Genomic DNA, 18733 nt, shown 5'->3' on the forward strand with positions numbered 1-18733 from the left:
AGGAACTATCCTATTCCCGCCCGACTAGCTGTGACGGCGAATGGCGAGAGCCATGGGAGGCGCAGCTCGCCTCCTAGCTGCAAAACAACACCTGGCTGGCCAGTGATTCTGATTTTTTTTTGCATGTATGCCGTACGCTTGTACGTCTTGGCCGAGCTCAGTATATAAGCCCTTTCTTTACTATCGTCTGGAGGGCGGGCAGCCGCTTGCTCCAGGGGGGGGCTGGGCCCCGGGACGTGAAGGAGGTAGAAGGAAAAGCTGCAGCAGGTGCCCTGGTCCCTGACATGTTGCTATCCTAGCCGGTGTTTTGCTGGGGCGGTTGCTGGGTGGGAGTTTTACGTTACTTTCGAGTCCTTTGTCCGTCAGGACGTGGTCTGGGTCTGGGTGTGGGATGTCTGAGATGTGGGCCTGGCCCGTTGACTGTTGAGCTGTGTTGGCGCCGGCTCCGTTGTAACCCCCTTCTAACGGGGGGGGGAATCAAGCAGCAGATGGGGGCGGGGTTCTTCTTCACCTTGTTACTTGCCAGGTGCCTTCTCCTCCGCCTCTTTCCCCTCCTCCTCCTCCTCCTCCTCCTCAAAATGTCGTTCCCGAGCTGCTGCTGCTGCTGCTGCTGCTAGTGCGGCTGCTAGTGCGGCTGCTGGGGCTGCTACTGCTTGTTCCTCTCATCATCACCATTGTCATCCAGTGCTATTTCCTTCAAACCGCGGGCGGTCCCTTACACACTCGGCCATGTCGTTGTCGTCACACCGCTTACCGCAGGAACCGTATCAGATTACACGAGCAGCTGCCTCTTCAACCATTTAATACCCGAAGCCGATTTGGTGTTTGTGGAGTTTGCGATCAACGATTCGCCCATCTCTACGTGGACCCTTGACGTAAGGCCCCTCCCTTCCTTGCATGTGATTTCCCCCTCATCCCCCCCCACGGCGGCTGCTGCTGCTGCTTCCTTCTGTTTAGCTGTCTCAGCTCCGTCTTTCGCTTCTGATCCCAGCACCTTTGCTTCTTAGCCACCGCCGTCGCTGGTCATGTCGCTAGCCATGTCGTTGTTGTCTTTCGGTACTTTGCAAGGCGGACAGACAGACAGACATGCGGACAGACAGACAGCCGGGAAGATGGGGGGCAAATCGTAGACTTGGTGGTCAGGGTTGGCAAGGGGGCGGGTGAGAATGCTGTAAGACATCAGGGATGACGTACATACATTTGTACGATTGTATGACTGTATGTTCCAAATGTGACGTCTCCCATATCTTCAGCTCGCGGCGCAGTTCCCTTAAATACACACACACACACACACACACATTCTCACACCCGCCCGCGATGTGCTCCCATCACAACGCGCACACATACAGGGTGCCATTGCTCGTCGGCCGTTTGAGCGATTGCTGCGCAAGCTGCTGCGGCTGCCAAGCAAGCCGGCGGTGGTGCTGGTCAACATGTACGCCGTCGCACCGGCTTCCAACACGTACGTATATAAATACATACATACATACATAAATACATACATACATAAATACATGCGTTGACAGGGGGAAAATTGAGGACGGGGTCCCCAGCAGGCCGACAAGCTGGGTTGCGGACAGAGGTGTCAGGCGGCGGGGCGAAGTGGCCCGGGGTGCGGTGGGTCTTCCTTCCTCTGGGTCACATGGCGGGTGCGCCACCATGCCCCTGCCCAACGTCCGGGGGTGGTTGGTCGGACAGGCAGTTGGGGTTGGGTTGGGTGCTTAGGGACCGCGGCTGCCGCCTCTCTAGGCGGGAGGAAAAGCCGCGGTCCGCCTGCAGTCCTGAGGCACGAGGCAAAGCAGAGCTCAGATACTAAAACAGCAAATGCATGCCGTGCGGCACCCCTTGTGGAGTTATGGGAGAGCAGGAGGGAGGGAAAGCGGGAGCGGGAGAAACCCGCTGGATCTGCCGCTGTTGTGACCCTCGGCTCCTACAAGTGATGCCCTGCTGCCCTTTTTCCCCCAATGTGCGGGTGTCTGTGTGTGTGTCTGTGTGTGGGTGTGGGTGTTGTGTGTAGGGGGGGAGGAGGAGGAAACTGTGCAGTTGCGAAGGGCGGCTCTTCGACGCCCTGGGTGGCCCCCACCGTAGGGCAGCCGGCCCTTACCACCCGGCTCGCCATCCCCCCCCTCCGGGGCCGCTAGCCTGGTCTCCTTGAGCTGGGTCGGGTTTCCTCACCCCCTGGACAATCCCCTGGACAACCCCACTCCACTCCATTCCAACACTAACTCCCTGGACAACCCAGCTCCAACCACTCCCAACCACTCGCCAACCGCCGCGAGGCCACTATTGCCGCGTCTTGCCCCCTTCATCACTTGCTCTCCCCACCCGGCCCTCCTCCCCCTTCCCCCCCCCCAGATACCACCACACGGCAGAGCGAGATTTTGGGGAGCTGGCGCCCTACTACAGCCTGCCCTCGGTGAGAGTGTGTGAGAACGAGTGAGTCACAATGTTGCATGGCAGTGGCCACTGTAGCTGTGTCCCAATATGAGGGCGTATCATCACGGAATTCTGGCATCCGCCGATCGGTAGTTTCTCGAAAGTCGTGATACAACTACTGGCAATAATGGGATGTGGTGTTGGTGAGGATGGTGGAGATGGTTTGTATGTGTCTGTGGGTGTGGGTGTGTGTGTGTGTTTATCCACCTACCCATCCACCTACCCATGTATCCACCTACCCATCCATCCACTCACCCGTACGGCATCCGCAGGTGAGCCTCAAAGCTGCGGTGCTGCCATCCGGCCTGGTGAAGGGCGCGGAGGAGGTGTCGCCGGGCGCCATATTCAACGGCGGTGCGATGCACCCGGGCCGTGGCGGCCACGTGGTGGTTACGGAGATGCTCATTACGTTATTCTTGGTGAGAGGAGTTCAGCTCAGCTGGGCAGGTGCTGGTTGGGGCGTAGGGTGGTGGTCCTTTGCGGGGTGAGGTATGGGGGACGGGGAACTCGGCAGCTCGTGTTTCTTATTGTTCCTCTCACTCCATCCAACCACGACCTCAGAACCGTCCATGCCTCCCTCTCATCCTGCCTCCCCCCTGGGCCCCGCCCTTGCCTCAGGAGATGTTGCGGCGCAACAGCCTGATTGGTACCAGCCCCGAGGAGCTGTCCATCAGCGAGCTGAAGTCGGTGGCCGCCCGGCCCCTGCCGCCCCCCGTGTGCGAGGGCAACTACGAGTCCTCCATCGACACGTGCTACATCGAGGACCAGCTGCAGGTGTGGGGGGGGCACAGCGCACAGCGCGCAGCGGCACCTTCCACCTCGAACCCTGTCTGTTCTGTCATCTTTCCTTGGGGCTTGCATGCTTGTGTCTCGCAAAAGGTTTTGTTCTTCGGAGCTTCTGGCGGGCTTGTCTGTCGAGGAGGTGGTGCCTACGTGTGCTCTGTTCATCCGGCCCTCGGGGGGCCCCACGTCTGGCCGGCAGGGCTTTTGGTTGAATCCCTTTTACCCTGCCCTCCCTTCTCTTCCTCCCACCATCGCTACCACCGCCACCACCACTGCCCTCACCGGGAGCTGAATCCGGATCTGGATCTGGATCCTGATCCGGATTCAGCCTGCGCCATGAGGTGGAGAAGTTTTCAATCCTTAGGTCCCACCATCCTGGCCGCCTATCCGCCGTTGTTCACCACGATCACTACTACCACCACCACCATCACCATCATATGATGTGGTTTGACCAGCAAACTGGTACCATCATCACCACCACTACCACCACCACCGTTTGACCATCGTTATGTGTCCCTCGTTTCCTCTGCACGATGGTGGGTGCGCAGCGGCTGGTGCAGCAGCCAGTGGTGGGCTGGAACTGGACGGATGAGGGACGCGGCAAGTGGGGCTTCGTGTCGTTAAAGAAGGGCGATGAGCTGCAGCTCAAGGTGCGCCCCTGCCTCCTGGAGGAAGCGGGGGGAGGGGAGAAGGGGTTTGGGGTAAAGGGGAGCTTAGGGCTTTTGCGTGGGGCGTTTGACGAGGTGGCCCAGCACGGGTGACACTGCACTTGAAGGAATATGTTGAAGGATTGAAATAATCCGCTACGAACTATGAACTCTTTCTCGCCATTGCACTGAAGCGCCAGAACCGCCCGTGACCTCAGTCTTTCATGAAATAATTTCACCTCCACAACCAGCTAACCGACTAACCAACCACCAACTAACAAACAACTAACACCACCCCCGTTCGTTTCGTTTTCTTTTGTCTTGTTTCCTCGCCGGGTCGCCTTCTCCTCGCCAACTTCTTACCATAGGTTTGTTAGGTTATTTTCCTGTTCCCTTTTCCTTAATGCCTACCTCCCTGGAGCCCCGCCTCAGGTCATCGGTTGTTCTCTTTTCCCCGAACCCCTCTCGGAAAGGGAGGTGTTTTTAATTGTTCCCTGTTGATTGATTCCGATTCCCCTCAGATCAACACGCGGTTGGAGGGCAAGAGGAGTGCAACGGACTCCTCCGCGCTCATCCTTTTGCAGGTGCGTGTGTAAACCTGTGTATGTATGTCTGCTGAATGCGGTATATCCGACTCACCCGCCACCATCTTCCCAGGCGATGGAGGGCGATTTCGACCTTCCAGCTCCGGAACCAGTCCCCCGCTGTCATGCTGGGCCCAATACCGTTATAACCCTACTTCCACGAACACGTACCCACACCACACATGTGTAGAGCTTGCTTGAGTAGGCTAATAGCATTCACGTCGTACAGAGTATGGTGTTCGGTGTGCCAAAAAAGTCATACCGCAGATCCCGGCTCTGGAACTGGAACCGGCTCCGGAACCGGTCCTGCCCCCCGGGTTCTTGACCTTTGGTTAAACCCTGCTTTCCCCCCCCACCACACACACACACCCTTTCCCCCATTTGCACTCCCGCCCGGTGTTCCTTTTTGCTGGAGCGGTGCCTTGTTACAGGTGGCTTACCTGAAGAGCTATCGCGGCATGGGCACCGCTCAGGTGTCGTGTACGTCGGGCTGCTCGTGTGAACCCCTGATCATCGACGCGTTCGACCGCCGCCCTGTGTCTGTGACAAGCATGGCGGACATTCAGGTAGGCCTGGGGAAGAGGGCAGGCTGGGGGGTGATGCAAGCCTCTCAGGGTCGCGGTGGATACAACAGCATTTGGGCGGTAGGCCGGGTGAAAAGGGCATTCGGTGGGAGATGTAGAATTGATATGTAACATGTTTGCGACATGTTTGCGACATGTGTGTGTGTTATACTCATATAATATATAATATTATATGATCGGAAATGAAAGGAAAGGAAGATGAGCAACTGGCGCCAAAAGAATAGGCCTGAATGCATGCGACCTGGCAGACTCGTGGAGGGGGGTAGTTGTGGGAGTTGATAGGTCTTATAGGCCCTATGTTGGGTGGTGCATGTAGAATTGCCTATGTGTTCTGGACTCTTGAACAAGAAGGGGCTGCTCCTCTCTCTCTCTCTCTTTCTTTTTCTGCTGTGTGGCCACTTCCTTGCCATGCATGTTCCGGAGTGGGGTGGTCTTGACGTCTGACATCTGTTCCCCGTCCATCCATCCGATAGCCCATTGATGTTTCGGTGCTAACATAATGCCCGGATGAAAAGAGAAAGGTATATATATATATATATATATATATATAGAGAGAGAGAGAGAGAGAGAGAGAGAGAGTAGAGAGTAGAGAGAGTATATAAAGCGCAGCGCCGCCACGTCGCCAACGTAGCGTAACGTGCATGCCGTACCGTACGACATCACAACCACTCGCAAATACAGGTCTCACAGTCCAGCAAGTGCATCCTGGCCATCACGTCTATGGGACCAAGCAGCGCAGCGGCAGGAAAGAGCTCCAAAACCGTTACTAACGGCTACAAATTCAAGCTGATGGGTGTCGTGGTGGGTACCTTACCCTTTCTTTGCTGTGTGATTGGGTCCGTGTGTACGGTGCTATGGGATGTTGGTTGGCATGTCCCAGCACCCCGTATCGTCATCGCTCAGCCTGCTGCCCACGGGACGCCTTGTAGCTGTGTGGAGCTGCGTGTAGCTGCTATTACCTGCCTGATGTTTTTCAGTTTCATGGCCCTACGTGGAAAAGCAACATGCGCCGTTCAGGGCCCCCTCATCTCTTCCGCCAGCCCTTCCTGCTGCCGCCGTTCCCTTGCCCTCCGGCAGCTGGTGCAGTGTTGGACGTTTGCGGTTGTTCTTTTAACTTTAGGAAACAATCCAATACCTCCCTAACTCTCCACATGCCATGGACTGTATAAATATCATGTATTTATGCCGGTACTTGTCTTTCTGCCTGTCTATCTGTCAATGCCAAGAGAGCTGATACATGTCCGCCTGACTGTATGTTTATCCGTCTTTCTGTCTGTCTGTCTGTCTGTGGCAGGTGGGTGAGGAGCCAGGTGCTACCTCAGGCAATTTCGACCACGTGCGTATGGTGAGTATAGACCTGAAGAAGAAGATGCATGGGGGCAAAGTGAAGAAATACATGCTCGCACGATGAAGGCGGTAACAACAGCGGCAGCAGGAGCAGCAAGGGCAGCAGCAGGGTCAACGGCAGCAAACGGCACCTGTAGCAGCAACGTTTATGGCAGCGGCAGCAGCAGGCGGACACTCAAGATGCCGCGGTGGGAAAGGCTGCTGATTCTCACCTCACGGCGACCTCAAGGACTCGAGACACGTGAGAGCGCAGCAAGGTGCTGCTGATGCATGCTATTTGCCCATCTTGTCATGGTTGGATCCTCCCTCTTTGCTGCGGTTGCGGTCGCGCCGTAAGTTTTCGCCCGAGGTTGCGATCATCCTCGGTTGCCCATCGTCCCTGCATTATTTTGCAAAAAAGCCTCGCCCTGTGATGTCCTCGACGTGCAAGAAAGCGCGCTTGCTGCTGACACTCTCTTGATTGTGTCATCTTCATCTTTTCGCGCGGGCGGGAGAGCTAGTAGAAAAAAGTGAATTAAGATATAAATCGCGCACCCTCTTGGGGCGTTTTCCTCACAATCTCCGTGGTGATGCGAGGTCCGGTTTTCGGCGTTTGCTCAGAAAGCCTGTTTCTGTATATGTGTACACCTTTACATTATATTAAACGCTGATCTGCTGGTACTGCTATCTAGCGGAAGAGGAGGATTTGCGAACGTACGCGGACGCCCAGCCGACAAATGAGACTGGTCCAACAATACTCGACGCCCGCGCGATCCAAAAGGATTTTTTGTATAACGCACTTTAGCTTTGGCGTTGCTCAGGATGATGCTTGCGTTGATATTACTTGACTTCGCGGCGTACAGTTCGGAGCTCTTGATTAAGCAACAACGACTAGCGACAAGCACGACAATAGCGCTGTCCATTAAACAACAACACAACGGCACCGTAGCTTGTGCATCTGGACTTAACAGTGCGGGAAGGTGCATGGGCGTTGCCAATTGGTTTGAGAGGAGGAGCCGCGCGGCATTTGGGTTGTCGGTGGGTGAGTGGATGGGGGCCCTTGATATTGGTGGGTGTGCCGCGCGCTCTCGCTGTTATCACTGTTCTGTGGTCTGAACAGATTATGGTGTCCAATATTGCGATATCCCGTCTGATACTGAACCGATGGGGGGGAAGTGCAGGTTGTCAAAGCGCCGCCGTGTTGAGAGGTGGTTAGCGGAAAGCGAAACAACCCAGGCTGTGAACCAACCCCCCAAAGGGTGGTTCACATGCTGTTCTTTTGCCAATTGCCAACCCGTTGGGAACCCCGTCCGCCTCATAGGGGAGTGACTGGTTGCGGCGATACGATTGTGTAGAGATAAGAACGTGATTTCGGCCACTGATTTTGGGCGACACGATTGCGATTGCTGGAATTGTTGGGATTGTTGCGATTGAGAGGTTGTTGACTGACGACACTGTGTGTGGGTGTGCGCTTCGGAGGATGTGGGTCGCGATTTGATGAGAGCCTGATGAGCGTCGAGAGTCGTTCTGTGTTGTCCAGTGTAGTGCCAGTACGTCTGTCTGTCTGTCCTTCCTCCAGCTTGCTGGCATATTCGTCTGGGCTCCGTTGTCCCTCTTGTGTTGCACGTCTGCGGGGACCCTGTTGCCGTTTTGACACGCATGCCCCGTCCCTCACCAGGTTCTGATTTGCCACCCGGGGCAGCGGCAGCTCCTAGCTGCCTCTGCGCTGCGCTGTGCTGTGCGGGGCGCTGTGCTGTGCTGTGTGTGCCAGTGGTGGTTGCGTCGCCTCCCCCCAAGCAGCATGCTGTCGATTTGTGTCGAGGATCTCGACAATCTCGGTAGGCTGCCCTCCTCTCCTCAACGGTCCTCACCTTGGGCAACCATTTCGATTTTTCGTGCGGCCACTTGGCGGCCGGTTTCGGGTACGTGGTAGAGCTGGATCCGCGATGATGATGACCCATGTCCCAACATTAACTGAGAGTTAGTTGCCGGGCCACGTCCCGGACGGCCATTGGTTTTTTTCCGCTCCCGGTTTCGCTACCTCGTCATGCTTTTTGATTGAAGGGTGGCACGGTACTCTTGTTCTTGGCCCCTAGGTCCTTTGGACCCCTCGCGGGAGGTGCACTGGTTCTAAGAACTGGCGGAACCAGGTGTGCCTCCATCCTAATGGACTTGAAATAGTGGGAGAAAGAACTTGCGAATATACATGACATGAGATGACATGACATGACAAGCTTCCATCCAGTATAGTGGTGGTGGTGGTGCTGCTGCTGCTGACGGTTATGGAAACATGCCGAGGGGTATATTGTTATTAGGGCGCGACAGACAAACCTGAAGGCGCGACAAACGTGAATTCCTGTGCACGGCGTGTCATCAAGCGTCGTTGAGCATGGCGTGTGTGCGCGTGTGTGGTAGTAGCGTGTATATGTACACCGACAAGGATATGCTTCGCATCCCGGGAAGAGGTACAGTACGGTGTGCACAGAAGATGATGAGGAGATGAGCTGAATTTGTAGTGGTGTAGTAGGGGACGTGGTAGCTGGCATATGGCCGCCATTACGGCTCTTGGAGGGTAGGAAGGGACGTCGGATAACTCTGTGCGTGTGGGAGAGTGGCCTTTGCCACAGCAGCAGCCGCACCATGATCGCGTATATACGACAGCATGTACGACAAAGTGGAGAGCTCCTTGGTAATAACTCTATATTCTAGGCAGGGGGGGTTCGGAGCGTATTTTTCGGTGTCTTTTTCCTCTGTGGGATTCGCTGTTCATTTGACAGATTCGGACCGTCAAATGCCGACGACTGAGTTCGTTGGAGTTGTTAGTTAGTTTTATTGTCCGGAAGGGTACTTGGTTCTGGTTAGATGTCGTACTAGGCTGCTAGGCTTGATCTCGTCATTATTAGGCGGCCTCGTCATCAAAATAATGGGGGTGGGTTAGAACGTGGGGCATACAAATCAATATTTTTTCCTCGCCTCGAGAGGTGTGATGTGCTGCGGTAGTTATCTGACGGTTCCATGGCTGCTGTGCGTGAGCGAGGTCTGTGGGGCCGGTGTGGGTGTCTTGTCGTTGTATCGTACATCACGAAGCTTCCTCCCTGTGCATGTATGTGCGTATGCATGTATGTATGCATGTATGCATGTATGTATATATAAGTATATATAAATATATATATATGTATGTAGATCAGAGACAGGAATGTTCCCGTTATTTACAAACGAGCACTTGAGAGGCACTCGAGTAATTTGGATCCTTACCGCTTTAGCAGCCGGAAGCCTGCGAGCCGGGGCATTTCGTCTGACCCGGCCTCGTCTGATTGCCAGAAGCCCCTAGCCTGTGGCACTGCCCTAGCATTGCCCTAGCATGGCTCTAGCATTGCCCTTGGATTGATGGAATGGCTTCTAAGAGGACGCTTACAGAAGTCGCACATGAACCATGAACAGCGCCGGTCCGAGGGAGGGATGGAAAGGGGGGGAAGGGGGGAGGCGAAGCAGTAATTGTTGATCGGGAGCCGCCCCGGCACCAAGGGGGGAACCAACCCGTACACCCACCCTCAGATGAAGAAGACAGGACGCAGTGCCCTTAGCTGTTGTGCCCTTGACATCCTCATATCCGTGGTGCTTACCGGGATAGCCAAGGGCACAACAGGTGGACGTTTGTTTCATAGAAACTTGCGGGATTGGGGATTTTCTGGTGCCTCCTGAACGGTTGAGGGCCTGGTAAGCTAGGCTGTGCCAGCGTCGCAGCGCCACGCACTCGCATGGTTGACGTTAGAAAGGTTTTGAATTGTGCACAGCCGAATGCCCCCTTAAGATTTTTCACACGTAGCATGTGGCCATATAGCGCTTTGAGTAGCCTGAGGGTGATCAGCTGACCATTTGACCCTTGGTGGTTAATAGAGTGCCGACCGGTGCACCAGGCAACGGTCTGGACGAGCATGATTAGCTTTCAGTGGCTATCTCGACAAGTTCTTCCATATAATCTGCTATTTGATTCTTTATACGCTTTGATCTATACCGTTTCAATGTAGCCATGTTAGGCCAGATTGCATGTCTGTTGCAGCTGTTATTTTTGGCAGGGCTCTCCTCTGCGGATCATAAGGGACCACAACTCACAAACCTAACCGAGACAGAGATTAAGTATGCTCACATATATTGGAAGTACAAGCCGACGGAGCGGATAACTCGCGATGTCGGTCAGCCTGTCGGGTCCCGTCTTACAAATCTTGGCTACCGATTTTTAGTACCGTCAGCTGAGCGTTTGGCTGGCATCACTTATGTTGGGCACGCAGCGCGTTTACGGCTGGCGCTGGAGCGGGCACGAAATGGTCCGTCTTACGGGTGGATGTATCGTGGAAATAGCCTCATGTCCCTGGTCAATTGAATATATCGCATGAACCAGCATCATCAATCCCGTTATCCCACCTGGGCTCTACAGTCGCCCGTTATGGCGCTAAAACCACATGATTGCATCGCTTGCCGTAGAAAGCAAGCCCGGCCCAGGTTCTTTGCAACAACGAATCCTTTGGCAACCTGGAAAGGCCTTTGGCCGGGTCCCTGCCCACGGCCTTCATGCTTCGCCGTTCTAAGTTCCGCCATGTGCGTGCCTGCAATGGCAGGGGAGGCGCTCCGTATCGGTGCCCTGGGCGGCAGCATCACCACAGGCCACGGCGTCGGTGGTGGCAACTACACTTACCTGCAATACTTCATGGACTGGCTTAACGCCGCAATGCCGCCGCATCAAAGCTCTTCGGAAGCAGGCGGCGACACAGCGTCAGCAGGCGAAACGGGAGCTGTGGATCCAGGTGGGACTCGACCAGCGAACACACTGGGGAGGTTACACCGCCACCCCTTGACCTGCGATGTCTGAAGGGGGCCTCCCCCCTCCTCGTGGAGCGCGCCCCCCTTGCGCAGCCGGCCTGTTTCCCTAATGAACCGACCCGTGGTTCACATGGCCATGCAACACGTGTGACGAGCAGTCATGCATGCATGCTGGATACCCTTGTGCTTCATCGACGCATTGCGCACGCTCCCCTTCACTTTTTCATGTTCCCGGCTGCCGGGGTCCCTGATCCGTGGCCGGCATTTGGCCTTCCCTGTCGCGGCCGCCCCCAGGGCCCAGACGGCGGGTACTTCACGGCTGGGTCGACAAGGCTGGGGGAGCTGCCAAGGGTGAATCTGTTATTGGCGGTGGCCGCAATGACCGTGTTGGCCGTATCCGCCGCGGCCTGCGCGGCGATGGTCCCCGCCACATGCTCATGTGGCCGCAACGACAACGCAACCTGTTGAGTGCTGAGCACAGCTTCCTGAACGGTGCAGTGCCAGGTACGGCAACGCGGATAGTACGGCAGCATGGAGTAGTACGGCAGCATACGCCGATACACATCAAATCACGCGTGACCATGCGCATGACAACCAACTTTGTCAGGCGAATCAAACATTGAATCGAGCCCTGTTGCTATTGCCGTACACCTTACCTACAGTCAACCGACACATGTACGGCGCGATCTCCTTGGAAACAGCTATGTACCAGTGTGAATGAAAACATTCACTGATTAGGTGAAGCCAAACCGTCTACGGGGCCGCTGTTAGCGTTTCAAAGGAGAATTATACTAAAGGAAAATATAACTAAGGATGAAAAGGAAACATAATTTTAGTTCGCAAAGATTGTGGACCTCAAAAAAAAACGCGGAAGAAGTGTACATTAGCTGAGCACGAGTTGTTAGTTGTTACCCGCTCACATCACAGCATCTGATTTCAACACAATCATCTGTTAAAGCAGCAGGTAGTCAGCCGGTGCAGGTCGTTATCATTGACGCACACCGCCAGTACCCCAATAGGGTTACTGCCTGAGCCGCCACATTACGCCGTACGCCATATACCGTACAGGCACCATGTCGGGCTACACCAGCAGCTGTCTCAAGATCCACCTTATTCCAAATCCGGATTTGGTGTTTGTGGAATTCACGGTCAACGACTCGCACCTCAGCAGCTGGGGAGAAGAGGTAAAAACAACGATAACAACAATAACGTGCGCGCGCCGCCGTACACACCCACCGCCGTACGCCCTTCCGCAGCCCTGCAGACACTGCTATTTCGATTACCAATAATGAACCTCTTATTTGTGCAAAGCTACAAGGGTGGCTGTTGTTGTCCGCCAGCGAAAATGAGCTCTCGTACGGCGTCGTACATTGCCGTCCTGCATGCGAAACGCTGCAGCCGGCCCCTTCAGGCGTCCACAAGTATGTGAATGAAGTGCGCTCTTGCTTCATATGTTATGATGCGAAGCGAGAGCGCACTTTATTCACACGCTGTCGCTCCTGTCGCTTTTGTATGATGTCATATGAAGCATGTCATAGAGCACTAGTTGTTATAGAGCTGGGTGATTACTGCCGGTTCGCGCGCAGGACTCCCCACGCCGGCCGCTGGAGCGCCTGCTTCGCAAGGTGCTCAACCTGCCGTCCAACCCGGCTGTGGTGCTGGTCAACATGTTCGCCATGGGGCCCTCTAACGGCATGTGAGTCACATTTTAAACATGTTGATGTAGTGGGCGTATTTTTGTCGTGAGGACTGGAGCTGTACGGAAGAGAGTTATTGTTAGCAAGCGAGTCGCGAAGAAACCAAATGGGAAGGTGAATGGGCGAATCAATGTGCGAGTGTGAATGTGTAGTGTGCTCAGGGCCATATATAAAATATATAAAATATATAAAATATATTACATATAATATTATATAATTTCTTCAGGTTTACGTTTAAACAGCCCAAGCGCTCCAAAGGTCCCCCAGCATGCACGGCGGGTTGGGTGGGGTACGGAGCAGGCGCCGCCGCCGCCGCCGCCGCTGCTGTTGCTGCTGTTGCTGCAACAGCGGCTCCGCAGACCTCGCAATAGTGCAGCAGCCGTTCACTTACGTGGCCTCGCGTGACGAAGTCTAGTTGGGCCGTCGAGGGTCGTACATGGGTACGACGGTTCGTACCAGGGTATGCGTGTCCTATGAACGCCAGCAAGGCGGTTGCTCAGCCTCTGCTCTGGCGCCCCCTTGCCCGCCTGGCTGCGTCCATCGCCATCCCCATGCCGCTACACCCCTTCGCGCCGCCACCTCTCTCGCTTCCCCACGGCGTAGTTATTGGCAGACGGCGGAGCGGGAGTTCATGGAGTTCACCGCTTACTACGGCCTGCCCTCGGTGAGTGAGTGGCTGGGGGCCCGAGTGCGCTGACACGCCGCCCATCATCTTTCTGCTGCTGTCACCTCTGGCTCCCCTCTGGCTCCCCTCCGCGGCTTGTTTGCCATCCCCACCCCGCTATGTGACGCCCGACCGGCAGGAGTGTCCTCGTCCCACTTGCTCTCCCCCCGCTGGCCATGTGGCGCCCGGCGAGCTTGACGTGCTTGACGGCTTGCCCGCGATTAGTATCTACTTTTTTACAGCGGCACATGCAATCGTGCAGTACTTAGTACCCTTGTGCGTGTTTTTACGTTTTGCTGTTCGATGTCGCTCCTTGGTTCGAATCATTTCACGTTGTTCTGTTCTGATGCATGTCGTTGTTCGTGCCTCATGCCTTGTAGCCCGGGCATTGCAACACCGTTACTACTTACTACACCTCTACCTCTACCTCTGCTTCTATGCTCTATCTATCTACCTGCTGTGCCCCAATTTGTGCTGCGCGCCTTACCACTGGCTGGGCTGCAACACCCATGTGGGTGTGCGATTGGGTTGGGTTGGGTTGGGTTGGGTTGGGGTTGGCCTCGCAGGTAAGCTTGCGGGCCGCGGTGTTCCCTTCCGCGACCGCGGGCGGCGCGGAGGAGGTGTCGCCGGGCGCCATATTCAACGGCGGTGCGATGCACCCGGGTCGTGGCGGCCACGTGGTGGTTACGGAGCTTCTTATAACGCTTTGCCTGGTGAGCTTGTTTTCCTGTCGTGTGCTTTTTATTGGGTGCTTTTTCACCGGTGTATGTATGCGTAGCTGGCGATGAGAGCTCTGGAAGTGATGAAGGCAGGCACGTTACGTCAACAGGAAGGAGTGGTCTTTGAGACGTGAACAGTTACTTACTCAACGAGAAAGCTGTTAATTAGTTGGTAGTTGGTTTATGGAGGGTGGTAGCCATTATAACCGTCATTTTCTCTTCGAACTGCTTTATTGTTGTACCGTGCCGCACATCAGCCTGCTGCATGCATGGATGAGTGGGTGGATGCAGAATGGATGCAGAACGGAAAGCTCTATCTAGGATGTCCTCGGGGTTGTCATGCGAGCGGGCTCGGGGCTTGTGGGAGGTGTAAAACTCCCTAACACTGGTATTACTCATGTATACGCAAACACACACACATATATATATATACATATATATGTGTGTGTATATATGAACATACCCGTTCGCGCGACCTTCAACCGCTAGCTAGGGTAACCCCTCCGAGGCAGGTGGGGTGGGGGAGGTGATGCCATCAGAGATCTTCAGAGTCACACAATCAAAGCTGTGTGATTGCTCATTGTTACTTACTACTGCTGTATTGAACATGACATGACATGGCAATCAGCCCCGTCGGCCCTCCTTCCGCAAGCGCAGGACCTCCTCTACCTGAACAGTGTCAGCATGGCTGCTGCTGCTGCTGCTGCTGCTGCTGCCGACGACGCCACCACCACCACCGAGACCGGCGCGTCAGGTTCGGACGTCGCGAGTAGGGCGCTGAGAGCAGATGCCGTCAGTACTGTTCCTATCGCCGCCCCCATGGCGCTGGAGGAGGTGGCTTTGGTGGCGGCAAGACCGCTGCCCCCACCCCTCTTCCCTGGCAATCATGGGGCGACCGTGGAGACGTGCTACATCCAGGACCAGCTGCAAGTGAGGCTAAGGTGATAGGGTGCCCTCCACTTCCTTTCCCGATCTGCTGCCCCTACCCCTAGTGCTCCCTCGCTTCATTGCTTCCTCGCTTAATTGGTGCTTACAAAGTATGGCAATCGGCCCTTAGTCTGTTGTAACAGGTCTGTGATTTCTTCTTGAGCTGAGGACTCTGTTTGCGGAACCTCCCTGCCCCCCGCGCTGGTGGCTACTTCCTCCCCTCCCTCCCTCCCTCCCTCCCTCCCTCTTTCCACTGGGACCCCTGCCTCCCCCCTCAGGCCCTGGTGCAGCAACCTGTGGTCGGCTGGAATTGGACTGATGAAGGTCGTGGGAAGTGGGGCTATGTGGCCACCGAGCCGGGGAAGACCATAAAGTTAAAGGTACGCCCGAATGGGGCGGGCGTATGATTGGGTAGGGATGTGGATGAGGTTGGAACGAAGCGACGTTTTCTGATAGTTTTCTAAGCGAAGCGTATAGAAAACTATAAGGTGTTCTGTGAATTCAGAGTGCCTCTGTACGATGTACGGTCTGGAGTGGTTATGTGTCGCTGCGAGTGACTATGCTGGTTACCTCGGGTTTGCCTAGGCTACGTTTGGGTGCGCTGCCCTGAAGCCTAGGTTGGTCTGCGGGCCTAGCTCTGTCGCTTACTTTGGGGTAGTGCGCCGGCCCCCTACACCCGGCCCCCTACACCCGGCCCCCTACACCCGGCCCCCTACACCCGGCCCCCTACACCCGGCCCCCTACACCCGGCCCCCTACACCCGGCCCCCTACACCCGGCCCCCTACACCCGGCCCCCTACACCCGGCCCCCTACACCTATTATCACGAAGACTGGTTTTATTGCTTGCAGGTACTTTCTTTTTAACGGAGACTTCTCACGAAAAACCTGCTGTTTGATACCCTCCAAAACCAGTTGCTTCCCTGTCCGGCCTGACTTTGTCTTTATCCCTTTTCAAAAAAAACACATGCCGGCCTGTGTGGCTCCTTTACTTTTTCCGTCATATATCTCCTGCTGTCTGCTGCCTGCTTTGTTAGCGCCCGACGTGTGCCCACCCGGCCATGTCTACCCGGTATGATCCATTAGCTGCATATCTTGACTCCAAGGATCCGCCCTGTCGTACAAAAACACACACAAACACCCAGGTCAACACTCAAATAGGGATGGGGGGGAGCAGCAGCTCTATAGACGGCGACGGAGAGGGAGCGGAGCTGCAACCCATCATTGTACAGGTGGGCAAGGCGACACAGGCCAACAAGATTGCCCTCGCGTCCCGTCGAGTCGTGGTGCTCCTGCTGTGTGTTTCTACCCCCCCGGGGGCAACCCCGGGGGGGTGGGGGGGTAGGCGCAGCCCGTTGGTGTGGGCGACCCAGTTGGTTCGATGGCCCAGTTGCAGTTCCAGTTCCAGTGTTGCACGGACCAATAGCGCGAACCCCAAAACACAGCAGCACCGCATCAGGGGGGCTGCATGAGGTGTGCATGGTGGCTTTTTTTGCTTTTCCGTTTCTAGTACCCTAGTAAAACGTCAATCGAGTTTTTTCTGTCTTTCGATTGCCGAAAATGGCCTTCCTTGCCTTAGGGCAGGTAGTGTGTCTCTTTGGCGCAGCCTTTGTTTGCCATTTACCTTGTGTTGCAGCCCTGGCGTTGTTAAAAGCAAAAAGCTTACCGCGTCAGAGCGAGAGAGGACACCGCAAGTTGTTGTTTTGAGTTCTTCGAACATATGCCTTCGTCATGATGACGATGATGATGATGATGATGATGATGACGATGATGATGGCGACTCGAGTATGTCTTGAACACTAGCGCAGGTCGCCTACCTACAGAGCTATCGCGGCATGGGTACTGCTCGCCTGAGCTGCGAGGCCGGTTGTAATTGCACGTCCATCCTCCTGGATGCGTACGACGCTCGTCCCGCGTCCCTGGCTGTCACAGTGGACATCAAGGTGTGTGGGTGATGAGTTTGTGTGTGGGGGTGAATGGGTGGGGGTGCGCACACACACACCCACACCCACACATATACGCACATATGCACAAACAGACACACACACCCACATACCTATCTAGTTGCCGGCATCTGGGGGACCGCTGCGGCGCATGGGCACTCCCGGCCACGTGCTTCCTGGCGCCCACCAACCCCCCACCCCCCCGGCAGCCGATTGGTGGCTGATGTACCTTGCATCTCCTCACCACCTCACCATCTCTTTCCCGCTCAATCTTTCTCTCTCTCTCTCTCTCTCTCTCTCTCTCACACACACACACACACACACACGCACACGCACACACGCACACGCACACACGCACACACCGGCAGGTGACGCAGCACTCGGAGTGTCATTTGGAGCTCAAGTCCGGTCTACCCAGCGCTAAGGCGGTGCAGGCGGCGAAGAGCGGCGCGGCGGAGGGCGTTACGGGCCTCAGCAGCGGCTGGGAGGGCAGCAGCAAAGGCCTCCTAGGCTACAAGTTCAAGCTGATTGGCCTCGTGGTGAGCCGTGACATGGGGGGCTGCCGGGATTTCTTTCCCGCCGTCTACTCGGTGCTGCTGCGGCTGCTGCGGCTGCAGATACTTTGTGCTGCTGGGCTGCTGCTGTGTCTCGCATGGTTGACTTGCCGCACGCGTGCCGTGCCTCACTACAAACATGAAATTGATGCACGCCGTCAGTAGTATGCAGCATGCCTTGTAGTTATGTTTAATCTTTTCCCTATATATAATATCCCCTGCGTTCTGTCCTGCCCTATTCCCTATTCCCTATGTATGTATGTATGTATGTATGTATGTATGTATGTATGTATGTATGTATGTATGTATGTATGTATGTATGTATGTATGTATGTATGTATGTATGTATGTATGTATGTATGTATGTATATATGTATGTATGTATGTATGTATGACTTAGATTACACTGTGGGCCGCGAGAGCCGGGGGCCGAAGCCGAAACACAGCGCAAGGGTCGGGAGCACACAGCACAAGTCGGTTAGTCTTGTGTGCTCCCGACCCCGACTCAGACTGCCAACACTCTACGCAGCCACTCCGCAGCCCCTCCATGTATGTATGTATGTATGTATGTATGTATGTATGTATGTATGTATGTATGTATGTATGTATGTATGTATGTATGTATGTATGTATGTATGTATGTCTCCCTGTACGTGTGTCCCACAGGTGGGTGAGGACCCGGGCGCCGCCAAGGGAACCGTCACCTTCGTGCGCGGCAACACAGCGGACATTTTCAACCGCATGCAGGCCCTGGGCAGTGACAAGCCGCAGAAATCGCGGGAATAACAGCAAGAGGCGCGTTTTGATGAGCTGACCAGCATCAGATTACAAAGGACTAGCGAGCTAAGGGAGGCTAGGAGGAAACGTGAGATGTCAATGTTTTGTGGATGAAGAAGCTGTCGTACAGTAAATACGGCATGCATACAAACCATATATTATATGCGCGCTATGTCTGCCAGCTAGCATCCTGAGAGGCCTTTTCCGCGACCAGCAGCTACAAATATGTCCGTGTGTGTTACACTATGTATGGTTTAATGCATGTGGGAGGGAGAG

The 18733-nt window shown here is 55.1% G+C and overlaps 2 protein-coding genes across 2 annotated transcripts in view; both read left to right on the top strand.

Moving 5' to 3' along the window:
• The window catches only part of VOLCADRAFT_89682 (uncharacterized protein), a gene marked incomplete at both ends in the record, with an annotated part of 10346 nt that extends 1852 nt beyond the window's left edge, over positions 1-8494 (top strand). The window contains 12 exons of the mRNA XM_002949160.1: positions 760-875; positions 1350-1462; positions 2356-2416; positions 2709-2855; positions 3055-3210; positions 3768-3869; positions 4388-4450; positions 4882-5016; positions 5716-5835; positions 6329-6379; positions 8039-8198; positions 8457-8494. Coding sequence (XP_002949206.1) covers positions 760-875; positions 1350-1462; positions 2356-2416; positions 2709-2855; positions 3055-3210; positions 3768-3869; positions 4388-4450; positions 4882-5016; positions 5716-5835; positions 6329-6379; positions 8039-8198; positions 8457-8494 — 1262 coding nt within the window. The remainder of the gene's footprint in view (positions 1-759; positions 876-1349; positions 1463-2355; positions 2417-2708; positions 2856-3054; positions 3211-3767; positions 3870-4387; positions 4451-4881; positions 5017-5715; positions 5836-6328; positions 6380-8038; positions 8199-8456) is intronic.
• A 1896-nt stretch (positions 8495-10390) lies between these two features.
• On the top strand, positions 10391-18466 carry VOLCADRAFT_89683 (uncharacterized protein; the record flags this gene model as incomplete). The annotated part of the gene is made up of 13 exons (XM_002949161.1): positions 10391-10685; positions 10977-11162; positions 11473-11682; positions 12247-12362; positions 12765-12874; positions 13479-13539; positions 14106-14252; positions 15090-15188; positions 15464-15565; positions 16329-16415; positions 16992-17126; positions 17495-17665; positions 18347-18466. 13 exons carry the CDS (start codon positions 10391-10393, stop codon positions 18464-18466), a joined length of 1839 nt encoding a protein of 612 aa, XP_002949207.1.
• Positions 18467-18733: the final 267 nt, after the last annotated feature.

This window comes from Volvox carteri (assembly GCF_000143455.1).
Source record: "Volvox carteri f. nagariensis unplaced genomic scaffold VOLCAscaffold_13, whole genome shotgun sequence".
NCBI lineage: Eukaryota > Viridiplantae > Chlorophyta > Chlorophyceae > Chlamydomonadales > Volvocaceae > Volvox > Volvox carteri.